Source organism: Ochotona princeps, chromosome 25, assembly GCF_030435755.1.
Source record: "Ochotona princeps isolate mOchPri1 chromosome 25, mOchPri1.hap1, whole genome shotgun sequence".
In the NCBI taxonomy this organism is placed as follows: domain Eukaryota; kingdom Metazoa; phylum Chordata; class Mammalia; order Lagomorpha; family Ochotonidae; genus Ochotona; species Ochotona princeps.
In genome coordinates this window covers 33,571,041-33,587,991 of record NC_080856.1, presented here as the reverse complement: position 1 = coordinate 33,587,991, position 16,951 = coordinate 33,571,041, and the positions used below count along the sequence as shown (strand labels likewise).

Genomic DNA, 16,951 nt, shown 5'->3' with positions numbered 1-16,951 from the left:
AGTAAACTACCCTTTTAAGTTTCCAAAAAGAGAGAGAGACAGAGAGAGAGAGATAGAGAGATGAAACAATGGTCTCACATGTTTTCATCTCCTAGGGATTATTAGCACTGATCTTTTAACCTGTTAATAGTAATAAAATTAGCTTGAAGTTATTGAGTGTTTATGAGCTATTGGCATGATGCTAAGCATATAATTAAGCATTATTGTTTTTACTCTCTCCAAACCATTTATCAATTTGAATATATGTTGCTAGTCTTATTTCTACGTCATTAATTTGAATTAATAAGAGATTTGAGCCAACAGAATGAGCCATATGGTGGGATTTATTTATTTATTTATTTATTTATTTATTTATTTAGGAAAAGCAGATAGCCATACAGAGAGGAGGAGGGACAGAGAGGAAGGCCTTTCTTTCTTTCTTTCTTTCTTTTTTTTACATTTATTGTTATTGGAACGCTGGATATACAGAGAGGAGGAGAGACAGAGAGGAAGATCTTCCATCCGATGTTTCACTCCTCAAGTGAGAAGCAATGGCCGGTGCGCGCTGATCCAGAGCCAGGAACCAGGAACCTCTTCCAGGTCTCCCATGCGGGTGCAAGGTCCCAAGGCTTTGGGCTGTCTTCAACTGCTTTCCCAGGCCACAAGCAGGGAGCTGGATGGGAAGTGGAGCTGCCGGGATTAGAACCGGTACCCATATGGTATCCTGGGGCATTCAAAGCGAGGACTTTAGCCACTAGACCACGCCACCAGGCCCGAGGAAGGCCTTTCATCTGATGGTTCACTCCCTAAGTGATTGCAATGGCTGGAGCTAAGCTGATCCAAAGCCAGAATCCAGAAGCTTCTTCCAGGTCTCCCCCATGGGTGCAAGGTCCCAAGGTTTTGGGCCAAAAGACTGCTTTCCTAGGCCACAAGCAGTTAGCTGGCTGGAAAGTGGGGCTGCTGGGTTAGAACCAAGGCCCATGGTCCTGGCACAGTGGCCTAGTGGCTAAAGTCTTTTCCTTGAACACACTGGGATCTCATATGGGTGCCGGTTCTAACCTCAGCAGCTGCACTTCCCATCCAGTTCCCTGCTTGTGGCCTGGGAAAGCAGTCGAGGATGGTCCAAAGCTTTGGGATTCTGCACCCATGTGGGAGACTTGGGAGAGGTTCCTGGATCCTGGCTTTGGTTTAGCACAGCACTGGCAGTTGCAGCCACTTGGGGAGTAAATAATTGGATGGAAGATCTTCCTCTCTGTCTGACCTCCTCTCATATATCTGACTGTGCAATGAAAATAAAATAAATCTTAAAAAGAAGGAACCAATACCCATACGGGATCCCTATGAATTCAAGGTGAGGACATTAGTTGCTAGGCTATTGTGTTGGGCCCCTGGGATGGAATTTAAAAACATAACCCTGATTATAGAATTTTTTGTTTTCCGAACTGCACTTTTTAATAAGATTGTATCCAAAGAAGATAGAAAAACACTGGATGGATAAACAGGTGTGTGGGTGGTTGCACAGCTAATGAGTATGAAAAGGAAAGAAATGAACTTCCTGCCTCCATTCATCAAGCTACTTTCTACATTCTAGCCAATGTATATGTTCCAAAATTTGACATATTTTTTTAAACTTTTAAAGAATCCTATGATATGCTAATAATCTTACCCTGCTTTATGTTTCAAAGTTCTTAGATATATCCCAACTACACATTAGGTATGCTGTAGGCAGCCAACTGAGTTTAGGACTAAATAAGGAACCTAAGAATAAGGAGAGTTAAATGCTTGGCCATGGGGATGTAACGTTCTGGCTCCTCAGATCTCTAGAAAGACTGGCCACGTGAAATTGGAGTTCATTTAATGATACTGCTTTTTGAATAATGTATGGTTAGAGAGACCCAGAAAGCTTTTCCTCCCATTTCAATTCAACCAACATATATAAACAAACATATGTAATCAGCTAAATATAGAACTGGATATTGCCTAAGACCTTGAAAAGAAGAGAAACACAGACAGAGGGTACAGGTTCACTGGTCCCTGTAGTGACACACTGTGCAACCTGCTCCTCCCCTGCCTCCCACATGGCAGCCCTTGCATCACTCTGCTTGGCTTTCCTTCCCCCCACCTTATCTCTAGTGTGGTTCTGCAGACACAGGTGACCTTGTCAACAAGCCAACTCCTTGACAGCCAGCCATGAAACCTGCCCAGCACAAGTCACTTAGTGTTCTATTGCTCCTCTAGTTACTTTTTTTTTTTATCTTCATAGAACGTTATTTTAGCACCAGATTGTAGAAAACATGTGCCTGTCACTCTGAGTGTCTATTCCTACACCAGCTTCAATTTCAGCTCCTTCCTGCCTTCTTACCACAGACTCTCCATTCCATTGGCCCCACAGACCTAGCTCTTTCTCAATCACATACCTAGCCTTCCAGCGCACATCTGGACATTGCTTGTTCACTGCATTGTTCCTTTTTAATTTTTATTGGAAAGTCGTATACATAAAGAGGAGGAGAAACAGAGGAAGATTTCCTATCCACTGATTCACACACCAAGAAACCATAATTTCTTCCATCTGCTAGTTCACTTCCCAAGTGGTTGCTACGACCAGAATTGACCAAATCCAAAGCCAGGCCAAGGAGCCTCCTCTGGGTTTGCCACATGCGTTCAGGGTCCCAAGGCATTGGGCCATCTATGAATGATTTCCCAGGCCACAAGCAGGGAGTTGGATGGGAAATCAAGCAGTCAGAACATGAACTTGCCCTTATGGAATGCTGGCATGTACACGGTGAGATTTAGCCACTGGACAATTGCACTGGGTCTGAGCTGTTCTTTTCATAGTGGGTGACCAAGTACAGAACAAAAACACCATTTGTACCCCCACACCATCCTCCTCCAATCATTGACAATTTCCAGTGGGTAGCCTAATAGAACCTGTATTTCAGATTTTGAGCACCAATGGTTTTACAAACACTGGACCAAGGGAAAACTTTCTCAAGCAATAAGGGAGAATCCATGTAAATGTCCTAATGACAGAGGCCTTTTAATATTGACAGCTGTGTAGTGTCTTTCAGGGACAAAATTGCAAGGAAACTATGGCATTAATTGCAGCTCTCCATTGGAATTGCCAATATACAGGACCTGGGTGGAGGTGATGGAGCTGAGGACAACAGAACACAATAATGGGATATCTCCTTTCTTTGGCAAGAAACCTGATAAGCATCATGAGCGCCCAGAGACACATTGCAAGCACATCTTTTCTGTCTCTGCCTTTCAGAATACCTGGTTAATGCTGATTTTGATAAATAGTGGCCCTTAAAAACCACATTTTACAGGCCCAGTGCCATAGTGTAGTGGTTAAAGTTCTTGCCTTACACGCACCAGGATTGCATATGGGCACCAGTTCTAATCCTGGCAGCCCCACTTCCCATCCAGCTCCCTGCCTGTGGCCTCAGAAAACAGTCGAGGACAGCCCAAAGCTTTGGGACCCTGCATCCACGTGGGAGACCTGGAAGAAGCTCCCGTTTCCTGGTTCCTGGCTTCAGATTGGCTCATCTCCGGCCACGGCGGCCACTTGGGGAATGAACCATCAGATGAAAGATCTTCCCCTCTGTCTCTCCCTCTCTCTGTATATTTGCCTTTCCTATAAAAATAATAAATAAATCTTCAAAGAAAAACACATTTTACATATTCCATTTGAATGGAGTTCTCTAAGTTTTAGTAATAATTGCCATAGGTTTTACAAGAATCACTGTAAATGTCCATGCACCCAATTACTCTTTCAGTATTTCCACAATACATTCTCAGGAAATTAGAATCCCACTGGTACATTTGCATAGTATTTGCATGATGTTTACATTTATGCCACAAGAGAAAAAAACTCGTCTTTTATTTAAGCTTATTTATTTATTTATTTATTTATTTTGCTGTTGCAAAGTAACATACATAGCAACAAAGAGAGACAGAGAGAAAGATCTTCTGTCTATGGATTCAATTCCCCCCTCCAAATGGCAGCAACAGTTGAGGCTGAGCTGACCCGAGTCAGAAGCCTGGAGCTTCTTCTAGATTTTTAATGTGGGTTCATGGTCCCAAGACTTTGGGCTGTTTTCAACTGCTTTCCCAGGATACAGGCAGGAAGCTGGATGGGAAGCAGGGTCACTGGAAATAGAGCCGGTGCCTATAAGAGGTCCTGGCAGGTGCAAGGTGAGAACTTTAGCCACTTGGTTACTGAGCCATGCCCTAGTCATCCTTCTTTTATTGTAAAAATACATTTATTTTGTTTTTATTTTTGATGATATTTACATCGTTAACCAGGATAGAAAGGGTTTAGGAATGTGGCAGCATGGATGAGACCATTGTTTCCAATTTTTTAAATACTCTTTCTGTATCCTGTGAAAGGGGAAAAATTAGCAATACTACACCCAGTCTCCCCAAAGCACCAGTACCTAGGGATGGGATATGGTCAACTGATGTCAGCCCAGGGTCCCCAATGTGGCACATGCTCCCAAGGTTCCACACAAGCAGTTTTGAAAGTACTAAAAATCTCTGTCTTGCCAATCCAAGGATGAAAAAATTGTTTTAAGGTCCTTTGGCCCACCTTAGAGTCTCCATTCACCCAGATATATTCTGTCAACACTTGGTTTGGGTCATTGCCCAATTTTATGCTCTCTTTCCTCTGCTTATGGTACCAGTTGTCTTTTGTGGTCCCAATGCACTGCTATATGCTCCACATACATTGACTTGGCCACACTACTGCTCCATCTTAGCCACAGAGGAGGCCCAGTCCTGATACATGAATTCCAAAGTAAGCTTATTGATCCTGTGATTTTCTCCATGGTTGGAGTTCTGAGTCCAGCAGTTCCATCAGAGAGATGCCCAAAGAAACATCACCTGAGGTGATCCCATACCTGACTCTTGTGTACAAGGTTGACCAGTACATGGTGCAGTTCTGTCATCATCAATGTCAGCCTACACACACACAAAGGTAGTTGCAATTGCTGGGTCAGTTCTATCTCTAACTAGCACTCATATAAACCAATAGAACTTGCAGTGCACCCCAACACTGCCCACCACACACAACCCTGACATTCATCAGCAGGAAATGCAGCCTAGTCAGGGTGAAACCCACTAACCCCTACCAGGCCTGCCCCCAGGCCTGAGACTTCACAATGCTGTTATGTGCATCAAGCTGGTGCAGTCTTCCCCACATCTCATTCAGTTGCACACCTATATGAATGTTGGAACTCAGATAAACCCAACTGACCCTAATAACAAGCCCACACTCTTGCTGGTAAATACCAATGCCTGTCTAATCAGGTCGGCCACAGGCATGTTTCTCATGCCCACCTGTAGGAGATACAGCCCAACTGAGAAGTGCCTACAGATTCCCCACCAAGTATAATCCAGCCATGGATCTTGCACTCATTGATTGGTTCTACATTTTTGCTGTTGTTGTTCATGAAAAGAGGTGCTTGGAAAGTCTCATCTGCTGTTTTTTTTTTTTTTTTCTTGTCTTAAGTTTGTCCATTTGTTTTTATTTTTGTTTTGAATGTCAGATACACACACACACACACACACACACACACATATATATGTGTGTATATATAGAGAGAGACAGGGGGATTTCCATCCACTGATTGACTCCCTAAAGGGTCAATGTGGAGCCAGCCTGAAGGCAGGAGCTTCTACCAGGTCTCCCATGCAGGTGCAGGTCCCAAGGCTTTTGGCCATCTATGGCTGTATTACCAGCCCACAACCAGGGAACTTAATTGAAAGTGAAATTGCCAGAACATGAACTGGTGCTGATATAGAATCCTGGTGACTGCTAGGTGAAGACATTAGTCACTACACTGCTGTGCTAGACCTGGTACTGCAGTCTTGCCTGACAGGACATGCCCTCTGTTCCAGAATGTGCCTTATGATGCCAAGATAAAACCAAATCAGTCTTCACTTGCTCTGATTCATACCTGTACCAGTGCACAGAGAGTCCAGCTTGACTCTCCCCCACTCAGCTCATTTGTACGCTAAAGGGGATTGTAGCACTGTCCAGACTGACCTGCCCCTGCTTCCAGTACTCACAGCAGTGGCCTAGCAGAAACCTCCCACCATCCATCCTACATGTTTCACATGTAAAAACGGTTGCTGTGGTCAAATCTGGCATGACATTACTCGACTGAACATTTGCCCGCAGGTGCTGTAGCCTGTCCTGGCCCAATTTACCCCCAGTCCCGACTCCTGACGATGGGTATCACTACCCAACCAAGCCCAACCAGCCCCAAGTCCTAACTTATATGTGGACAGGATAGTGTTGGGGCCTGACCAGTTTGTCCGGCCCCCTTTCTGGTTCTTACATCCTCCTGTAGGTGTTATAAACTGTCCCAGCATGATCTGATCCCAGACCTGACCCACAAATGTGCTAGTGAGTAACAAAACGTGTTTGTTCTGGGCTGCTCCCAGATTAGGTTCTTGCACTCACCTACAGGGAATGCATCCTGAGAGACTTCCCAAAACTGCTCTATCATGGTTCCTCCCGGTAGAATGTCTCACACACCAACACTGGGGAGTCCTTGATGAAGACTAACTTAGTCCACCTTTTGTCCTGGTAGGAATAATGGCCTTTCTCAATGGGCCAACACCCATTCTGGTTCTTACTGTTGTGTGTTAAAGCCCAGATACAGCTCGCATGAAGTTCAGCAGATGTTGAAACTTAATCCAGCCCATCCTACACCCACCCTGGTTCTCTCAAACACCAATGCGTGTTGGAGTCTAGTCCAGTCTGGTACTCCTCTGTCCAAGTCAACACCCATGCCAAGTCACACTGCAGTCATGTCTAGTCCAGTTCACAGTCCCATTTCAGCTTTTCTAGTCATCAAAGTGAACCACAACCCAGCTAACATCTATTTAACTCAACAAGCACACCTGTACCCAGACACCAATCTTGTGCACGACAGTGGTTGCTGTGACTCAGCTCAGCATAGCCTATCTCCTGTCTTGGCCTTTGCCATCAGATGCTGCAGTCTGGCATGTCCTTGCCCTCCCCTAGTCTTAACTTTTGCCGGTGGGTGCTGCAGCCTAGCTGTGCTGAGTCTGCTGCCATCCTTGGCTCATGCAAATGTGGAGGTGTGATAACCTAGTTCAGCCTGATCTGTTCTCTAGCCTGGCTCCAGCACATGCCAGTGGGAGCCCTGACAGGTAGGACCCCAGTGCTAGTTTTTGTTGCACTGGTGAGTGGTAGTTGTTGGTGATCAAAGCTAATTAGCTTTACTCAGGTCTCTACCATGAGCTGGTGCACTAGTCGTATCCTGATAGAATCCCTCAGAAGTCATTCTTTATCTTCAACAGATTCCCTCAGTGATCCTCCCTCCCTCCTCACTTTACACCACCTCCTTTCTTGATCAATCCTTGGATCTTGCACATGGGGATTTTCCCAGCTTGTTCTTCCAGTGCACCTCTGGCATCATCAACCAGCCCCTCTGCAGGACTGTACAATCAGGGACCAACAAATACTCCACCTGGGGACAGTCCACACTCTGTGGCAGGCAACCAAATGGTGACTATGCAATCTGAGCCTGGACACAGCCAGGTGAATGACAGTTGCTTGTGTTCAACACCCCCAAATATTCTTATGGAAGGTAGTGAAATCCAAAAATGACAACAAGTTGCGGGGGGCCTGGCAGAGCAGCCTAGCAGTTAAAGTCTTCACTTTGAATGCACTATGATCCATATCGGCAAGGTTCTAATTGTAGGGATCACACGTCCCATCCAGCTCCATGCTTGTGACATGGGAAAGCAGTTGAGGATGTTGCAAGTCCTTGGAACCCTGCACATGCATGGGAAACCTGGAATAAGTTCCTGGCTTCAGATAAGTTCAGCTCAGGCGGTTGACACCACCTGAGAAGTGAATCACTGGATGCAAGCTCTTCCTCTCTGTCTCTCCTCCACTCTGTATAGCTAAATTTCCAATAAAAAAAATAAAATTTAAAAATGAACAGGAATTCAATTTTTCTTAAATCTTTACTCAATTCATTGAAAATTATTTCAGCTTGGTTTCACTACTTGTCCTTAATCCTGGAGCTCATATCCACAGCCTATTTTACCTATAGAAAAAAAATGCCCATCCCTGGGCCAACACTGCTCAAGAGACAGAAAATTCCAAGTGACTTTTAAGTTCAACATTCTCAGTATTAACGAGGACAAACACTAGTCCAGAGAGATAATATAAATGTACACCAACTGCTTAGTCACACAAGTTCCAATAAGTTTTACAACAGCACACACTGCTTAACATGCTGGATGGGGTGTGGACAGAAAAAGAAAAAGAAAAAAATGCACTGTTACCCACTCCAACAAGACTCCCCATATCCTGAAAGTAACCTCATCCATGTGAGAAATTTAAGCCTGGTGTCTCCACCATGCTGTCCAATTCACTCTGAGTGAGAAAATCACCTGTGTCTTGTGTCAAGCTGGGATTACCTTATTGTGAAAGGGGGCCAGGAGGGGCCAGTTCATAACATCCACTAGCAGATCTGAGAACCAGTATGTTGTATTGCATTGGGGCTGGATCAGAACACAACAGGCAATTCATATCCGTGCTGAGCTGGGGACGTAATGGGCCAAGATAGGCCACAGCACAGAGCATCATGAAGTGGAATTAGGGGCAAGCTGAACATACCCAGGCTGCAACACATGCTGGGGATGAGGTGAGCCAAGCCATGCCAGTCAGGGGGATGTTGGTGCTAGACCCATGAGCCATGGGAAGGGAACATCTATTAGGGCCCAGATAGCCTGATGTCAGACAATTCTTATGTCTCTGGTATACACCTGTTGAGTCTTGGGGATTTTCTAATCATCAGGCCCAGAGGCCAGTTCGGGGTGAGGCGATGGTGTTTTTTAGCTGCAGAACCACCATAAACTAACTGGTGAGGGAGAACTTATTAGGAAGATGTTACAAGCTTATACAGAGTAGGAAAGTGACAATGCAAAAGGATGATTCTGACAGTACTCCCACCCAACAATGACTTTCTAACAGGCTGATAGGCATGCTTATCTCTCCAGATGCTCTAAACAATCACAGTTACAACACGTAGGGTTGGAAGCTGTGTTGCAGACCACATGCAGGTAGGCCAATATAAGCTAGCAGCTGGGCTGAAAGCTATTCCTTGGGCATGTTCATTACATGTGACTGCTAAACAGGATGAGAGTTGCATTTAAATTCTTAGAGTTTCTTTTTTTTAATTTTTTGAAAAATTATATTGTTGACAATCTTTACATAGTTAGTTACGGTAAAAAGTTCAGGGGTTATAGGGAAGTGGGTAAGAATATTATGTCCATATTGTTTCCTTCTTGTATCTGAGATAAAGGGGGATATTGAGGGAGAAGCCTCACCCAGTTTCCCACCCACCCCAAGTCCCGGATGTGGGGCATGCTCTGAGATCCTTGCTCAAGTAGTTTTAACAGTTCACCAGTTATGAATAGCTGCCAGTCTCACCACTCCCAGCTTGGTGAGGTCGTTGAAGAATCCACTGATTGACATAGTCCATCATAGAGTCTCCATTTGCCCAGTATTTCGCTGCCAACATATAGCTGAGGTGGTTGATTGACTTGTTCTTTCTTCTGTCTTTACTTGGCTAGGGTTCTGAGTCCAGCATTTTGATTGGGGAGATCCCCACAGAAACGTTGAGGTATTCCCAGACCAGATTCTTGCACATGGCCCAGCACAGTCCATCTCCACGATAGCTGGGGGTTGCAATTGCTGGGTTGGTTCTGTTTTCAGTCCCGACTTCCACTGGAACCAATGGGTGTTGCAGTCCAGCCTGGTTCTGCCCAGCACATACTCAGCCCTTACTTCAACCAGTGGGAGCTGCAGCCTAGTCGGAGCAACCCACAATAGTCCCCCACAAGACCCGTCCCCTCCCCTGGTTTGCCAGTATGTATAGCAGACTAGTTCAGTTTGTCCCACATCCCATTTGACTCTTGTACTTGTCAATGGATATTAAAGCTAAGTTCCATTTACCAGCTCAACTATCCAGCCCTCACGGATGTTATTGAGTGCCTCTTTGTCTAGCCACCTGAGCCCTCGTCCTAGTTTTTATGCCCTCCCGCGGGAGTAGTAACCCAAGAGGGGGGAACCCACTATTTCCCTCCGAGGTCTCTCTCAATCCCGGTTTATGCACTCTTCGGGTGGTTCTGAGGTTGGACCTGAGAGAATTAGCCCCCATTGCCAGCTTATGCTAGCTGATGCTGTGGCTAAGCCCAAACAACCCTCAACCACTATAATTTATGCTTGCACCAGTAGGAATAATCAGCCCAGCCTGGCTTTTCCCTGATCTAGTCCACAGGCAGTGCACAGGTGTTGTAGCCCTGCTTAGTATGGTCTGTCCCCATCCCAGTCCATGCTCTCCAGTGGGAGTAGCTGTCCAACGAGGTGACCAGCCCCTTAATCCTCCTGCTGGCTCTGCCCCCTCCCTTCCTCGTTCTCACATGTGCTGTTTGTGTGCTGCAGTCACATCCAGTACAGGCAACCTCACCCTGGCATTTCATATTGTGCACTGGGTTTTGTCACAACCAAATGTGGCTCAACCCACACTCTGTTCTGGTGTTCAGATTTGCCAGTGGATGACATGAACTGATTCAGCCTGGTCTGCACCCGACTCATGCCAAATGTATGCCAGTGAAAAACTTTCCATGGCCTATTCTGGGCTGCTTCCTATCATGCTTGTTGTGCTTACCTGCTGGAACTGTGTCCTGCCAGTGGAGTTGCCCAGACTCCTCCATCAGAACCCCTGCCAATGCCAGGTTTTGTGCATACTAGGGGGTCCATGAGCCAGCCCTACTCAGTTCACCTCCTGTCCTAGCAGGAACAGTGGCTTTTCTTGCCTGGCTTTCAACCCATTCTGGTTCATGTTGTTGGATGTTTCAGCTCAGCCATGGCTCGTCCATACCCACATACAGCTCACACATGGCTCAGTAGGGGGTTGAGACCCAGCCTAGTCAGTCCCGCATCTACCCTGGTCATCCAGACAGTGTTGGGGTCTGGCCTGACCTGCTGCATTCTGTCCCAGTCCACACTTGTGCCACGGGAGACTACAACTGCTTCCTAGTTAGAACGCAGCCCCCATTCCAGCACACACGCACCCCTTGGTGGGAACCTCAACCCAGTTAGGGTCTCCCCTTAGCTCCACAACCAAGCCTGTTCCCAGCCATAGATCACACACATGCCAGTGGCTGCTCTGACTCAGCTTGACTCAGTCCCTCACTTGTCCTGGCCTCTGCCTTAGACACTGTGGCTTAGCGTCCTTGACTCGAGTAGACCTGTAGGTGCAAGAACCTAGCTTGGCATGACCTGTGTTCCATCCTGGTTTCTAGTTTCACTTGTTGGCTAAGGTTTGCTCAGTCCTGCCCAGTACATCCCGTTCCATTACCAATTTACACATTAGCCAACTGTTGGAGCTATATTTTCCAGCTTGTCTGACGCTCAGGTCTGGACCACATGTTCGCCAGCGGGAGCCATGACCCACCAGGGGAGTTTCCCATGTTTTTTCACTTGATCCACTCCCAGACCCGGTTCTCATACATGCCAATGGGTTTTAGGCCAGTGCCCGGCGCAGTCTGGCCTTCCATTTGGCCATGTATGAGCTGGTGAATATTGCAGCCCAGCCCACCCCACACCCTATTCAGGATGCACATTCGGTTGCTGCTGCCTTTACCAGTCCAGACTGTTGTGGGTTCTTTACCTGTGACTGATGGCAGGCTCCTTGGTTACACCTACTTTAGTAAATAACCACCCAAACTCTTGGGCTTACCAGTGGGGTTAGACTTTCCACAGGGTGTGGCCCACACATCCCACACAGAATCCACCCCCTGATGTGGTTCTCGAGTGCTAGTTAATATTATGGCCCTGTTTGATGTGTCCAGTCTCCTGATCCATCATCATGTCAGGTCAAAGGATATCCTGCTGGACAAGCAACGAGCCTTAGCTTTTGCATGAACTGGTGTTCACCACTCAGCATTGTTCAGTGATTACAAGTTCTTCAAAGGAAGAGTTACTGCCATTGGGAATCTTTAGGATTGACTCAGATCCCAGAAGCACAGTGGGATCAACCTGAAGCTACCTAAGCAGCAATTCAAACAACCAATACCCCAGAGCTCCCTGGGCAGGCGGCCATGAAGCACTGGTTCCCCGGGGACAGCTCGCCACGTGCACATGGTGGCTGGAGTTGGGATCCGAGCAAGACGCCCCATCATGGAGCCCACCAAGAGCCTCCCAGCTGCAGAAAATTTAAATCCCCAGGCCCAAAGTCATGCCCCTCCCCAATCCCATTCGCCACCCAATGAGAGCGGTGGGTGGGCCCAAGACCTACCCAGTCATGGAGAACTTCCCCCTTGGTGTACTCACCCCGGTGTACTCACCCCGAAGGAAGCAGCCCCCAAACCCTGGCAGGCCTGAGCCGAGCTCCTCACGTGCACATGGTGCCTGGAGTCAGGATCCGAGCAAGACGCCCCATCCTGGAGCCCACCCTAAATTCTTAGAGTTTCTTTCGGGGAAGTTTCAGTACAGCACCTCCAAGGACAGAGAGATTGGAGTGCAGCCCACCACTCTGGATATATACCCAATCAACAGGCCATGATGGAGCCGTTGTTAACCAAGGTTTCTCTCGGTGAAATGGTGTGACATGTACCTATATCTTCCCACATGTGCTGAGCAGGCAGATTCCAGGGATGATCTCCCACACTTATTATTCAAAGAGAACAGTGGCCAAACATGATCCATGTTTGTCCAGATAATGCAAGAGAATCTTCACTCTGCTCAAGATTCATCCTTCAAAGATGGATCTTTACCATCAGAATTGTCACATGCATCCGTTCTTATCTTTGATTGTAATGTAAGTTTAAAATAGGATGTGAAATTTTGAGATTCATAAAAAAGCTCTATGAGATGAATGTGTAAATGGTAAAGCTGGGATATCAAGCAAGTGTTATGCACTGAACATTTATTATTAACATTAAAATCTGAAAACAGAACTCATTCACAATTTCCTCCTCACAACAAAGGGAGATCATATACAAATTGCATCTTAGTATTTTAGCATCACATAGCCTGTGTTCTGAAATATTGTGACATTCTTCATGTGTATTATTAAACACATTTGGAGTTTCAATAATTTTCAACATCTGTTGCACATTTATAGCTTTCTATTTACATTCTTGCTAATGTTTGTTTCATTCACTTTATAAGCTCTGAAGCCAATGACAAGTTTACGGTATTTAATGTCTCTTTCCATGCTTTTTTATTTCTGAACTCCATGGCTTTGAGGAAGATTGACTTCAAAAAATGATTTTTCAGTTATTTCAGTCATATTTTATTTATTTCTGTGGATATGCTATTAAAGGACTTCTGAAGTTTGCTGCACTCAAAATGTGTTTGTGGATGAATTTGTCCACACTTGTACAGAAATTAATACTATGAACAAATTCCCACATTGATTATTCATTATACTTCATCTTTGTGAATTTGCTGATATAAAATGAGACCTGACTGGAGGTAAAGGCTTTTCCACATCAATGTATGCATAGTTTTTCCCCCATGTGGGTTCTCTGACTCCAGCCAGCAACATTTCCATACTCACTATTTTCATGTTTATTTTTCCTTTGTGAATCGTCTGAGTCTAATCAAAACTGACTTCCAAAAGGTGTTTGCACAGTATCTGCATTCATAATGTTTTCTGTGTGAATGCTGATGTGCAATGAAACCTGACTGCCTGCAATAGCATTTTTCCCACTCACTACATCTGTATGGTTCTTATCCTGCGTGCATTCTCTGATGTCCAATAAGGTGTGACTTTCTGTAATAGGCTTTTTGACAGTCACTGCATTCATAACAGATTTCCTTGTGTGGATTTTCTGATGTGTTGAAACCCATAGTCAGTATATTTATAAGGTTTTTCCCCTGTATGGATTCTCTGATGTCTGATTAGATGTGACTTCTGAGAAAAAGCTTTTCCACACTCAGTACATCCATAATGTTTCTCCCCTGTGTGAATTCTCTGATGTCTAGTAAGATCTGACAAGTTGGTAAAGGCTTTTCTACACTCATTACATTCATAAGGTTTTTCCCCCGTGTGAATTCTCTGATGCATGATTAGGTTTGACTTGTGAGAAAAAGCTTTACCACATTGGCTACATTCATAAGGCTTTTTCCCCCATGTGAATTCTCTGATGCATGATTAGGGATGACTTGTGAGAAAAAGCTTTACCACACTCAGTACATTCATAAGGTTTCCCACTTGTGTGAATTCTCTGATGTCTAATGAGATCTGACAAGTTGGTAAAGGCTTTTCCACACTCACTACATTCACGAGGTTTTTCCCCTGTGTATTCTCTGATGCATGATTAGGTTTGACTTAAGAGAAAAAGATTTTCCACACTGGCTACATTGATAAGGTTTTTCCCCTGTGTGGATTCTCTGATGCACAATTAGGTTTGACTTATGAGAAAAAGCTTTACCACACTGGCTACATTCATAAGGCTTTTCTCCTGTGTGGATTCTCTGATGCATGATTAGGGATGACTTCTGAGAAAAAGCTTTTCCACACTGGCTACATTCATAAGGTTTTTCCCCTGTGTGGATTCTCTGATGTCTAATGAAATCTGACTGTTTGGTAAAGACTTTTCCACATTCACTACATTCATGTTTTCTGCTTTGTGTAAATTCTTTTAGGTCTAATGAGAGATAATTGCTTGTCAAAGGCTTTCCCCTGCTCATTGCATTCACCTGGCTTCTCTCCAGTATGAAGGATCTGATCTCTTGTCAGTTCTGACTTCTGGTAAGCATGTTCTTTCGATTCATTGCACATATAAAAATTTTCTCCTGTGTCAGTTCTCTGGTGGAAATGCAAGATGCACAGCTAAAAGATTCTGTACAGCAGCCACATATATAGTGACTCTTTGCTGTTTGGCTTATCTGATTTACTTTGACATCTGTTTTATTCATAAGATATTTCTCACTCTTGAAATGACCGTGGAGTTTCTCTCCTGGCTGTGTTTGCTGATGTTTTCCAAAATAAACATTGTTGTGGAACATTTTCTTTTAAACCTGAATTGGTTCGCCCACATTGACAGGTTGTTTATTACATGGTTCATTGGTATAAATTTCTTCACACATAAAGAATTTCTTCTTTGTGCTGAAAGTTTTTTTTTTTCCCATTGTGTTCAAAAGACTGCTGATAAATGTGCATCTTGTCCTGCTGAGTGAGACTTTTCCCACTCTGGAGGCTGTTCTCAGGGACATTAGAAGCACACTTTTTCCCAAATGGCATTTCATTAGACTCCCTATAGAAAAAAAAATATTCAAACACATTATGGTGTCTCTCCTTCTTTCCTTGAGAGAACAACCTCATCTTCGGTCTCCCTCATGTGAGGTGCTTCTCTGTCCCCCACCTCCTTGCAAGTGCAACTGGTCACTTAGCAGGTAAAACTTATGTCTACAACTAATTCTGCTTTTGTTTCTATAGTATACACAGAAATCAACCACGAAGCATTCCTGATAACATTTGCTGGTGTGTCCAACATGGCATATGAAAAACACTTTTATTCTTAGACCAGAGCTATGTGGCTTAACTCAGCAGAGAGAGCACTGCATAATGTTGGTATGCCTTTCTTCAAGTTGGGCTGAACCTATAAAAATGACCCTTGGTGTCCCATGACTGCATAAATATGGGCCCATTCAACCACTCACTCACTCACACCACCACCACCACCACTGCCTAGCTCTGGCTAAACCTTCAGATGCATTGTACTTTCAGAGGGTGGAGATAGTAAGCACAGCAGTTCAGGGATTAAGAGGCTATAATCACCAACTGCCTATTTGCACTTTTCCATTCAGCTCAATTTTGGTTTTGGTAACAAGGCTGTGGGTGCTTGTGTTTGGAAAACTTTTGGACGGGGTACTGACAGTTCCTGGAAAAGGTCACTTTCTGTATAACTTGAAACTTCCTTGGCAGATTCTGAATGCCAACCACGTGACATTATATCCAAGCTCTGAGCTACTTTTTCATGGTTCAGCATTGTTATCCTCCCAGCACCAACATGTGTTCTGCCCTTGGTTTGAACTTTCTATTTGTTAAGACTGATTTATATGCCTGGTGGTGTGGCCTAGTGGCTAAAGTCCTCGCCTTAAACGTGCCAGAATCCCATATGGGCACCGGTTCTCATCCCGGCAGCCCCACTTCCCATCCAGCTCCCTGCTTGGGGCCTGGGAAAGCAGTCGAAGATGGCCCAATGCTTTGGGACCCTGCACCCATGTGGGAGAACTGGAGGAGGTTGCTGGTTCCTGGCTTCAGATCGGCGCGGCACTGGCCGTTGCGGCTCACTTGGGGAGTGAATCATGGGATGGAAGATCTTTCTCTCTGTCTCTCCTCTCTGTATATCTGATTTTGTAATAAAAATAAATCAATACTTAAAAAAAGACTGATTTGTTTTTGTTAAAAAGCCAGATCTAACGTCCAACAGGTTCCGACAGGATCAGCACCACCAATAACCTAATTATATAGGACACCTGGTGTCTCTCTAATCCTGGGACCTGCTCCAACTGAAAGTGGGAGAAAGGTTGCAGAGACAATAGTGCAGTCTCACGACGGTATCACAGGAGGTGGTGAGTGGTGAAACAAGAGCTGGGGCTGTGAGACCACAGTGGAAATCTGATATAAGAATCCAGACCTGGAACTCACTGGAGGTTGTGGCACAAGTGGCTGCAAGAAAAGTTGTGTACCAACCACACTAAGTAAAATCACATTGTAGACCTGTGGGTGACACAACTTAGAAACCTGCCAAAAGGAGAAGACTCTGCTAACCAGAAGTACAGTGATCAAGAGCAAAAGAAGAGACAAAGCACAATGGATATTGCCGAAAACTCTCCTGCAAAGGAGCATAACCCTATGCCAATCTCAGAGTTCACTGAGGAAGACATTGAGAAAATGGGGCA

At 45.0% G+C, this 16,951-nt stretch overlaps 2 protein-coding genes across 2 annotated transcripts in view; one reads left to right on the top strand and one right to left on the bottom strand.

The window, feature by feature from the left end:
* Positions 1-16,951, top strand: part of LOC131483359 (zinc finger protein 585B-like) — a 759,159-nt gene that overhangs the window by 142,866 nt on the left and 599,342 nt on the right. The window lies entirely within an intron of this gene.
* Positions 13,845-16,951, bottom strand: part of LOC118760750 (zinc finger protein 585A-like) — a 215,250-nt gene continuing 212,143 nt past the window's right edge. The window contains 3 exon segments of the mRNA XM_058681256.1: positions 13,845-14,165; positions 14,167-14,347; positions 14,349-14,661. Of these exon segments, the coding sequence (XP_058537239.1) occupies positions 13,845-14,165; positions 14,167-14,347; positions 14,349-14,661 (815 nt within the window).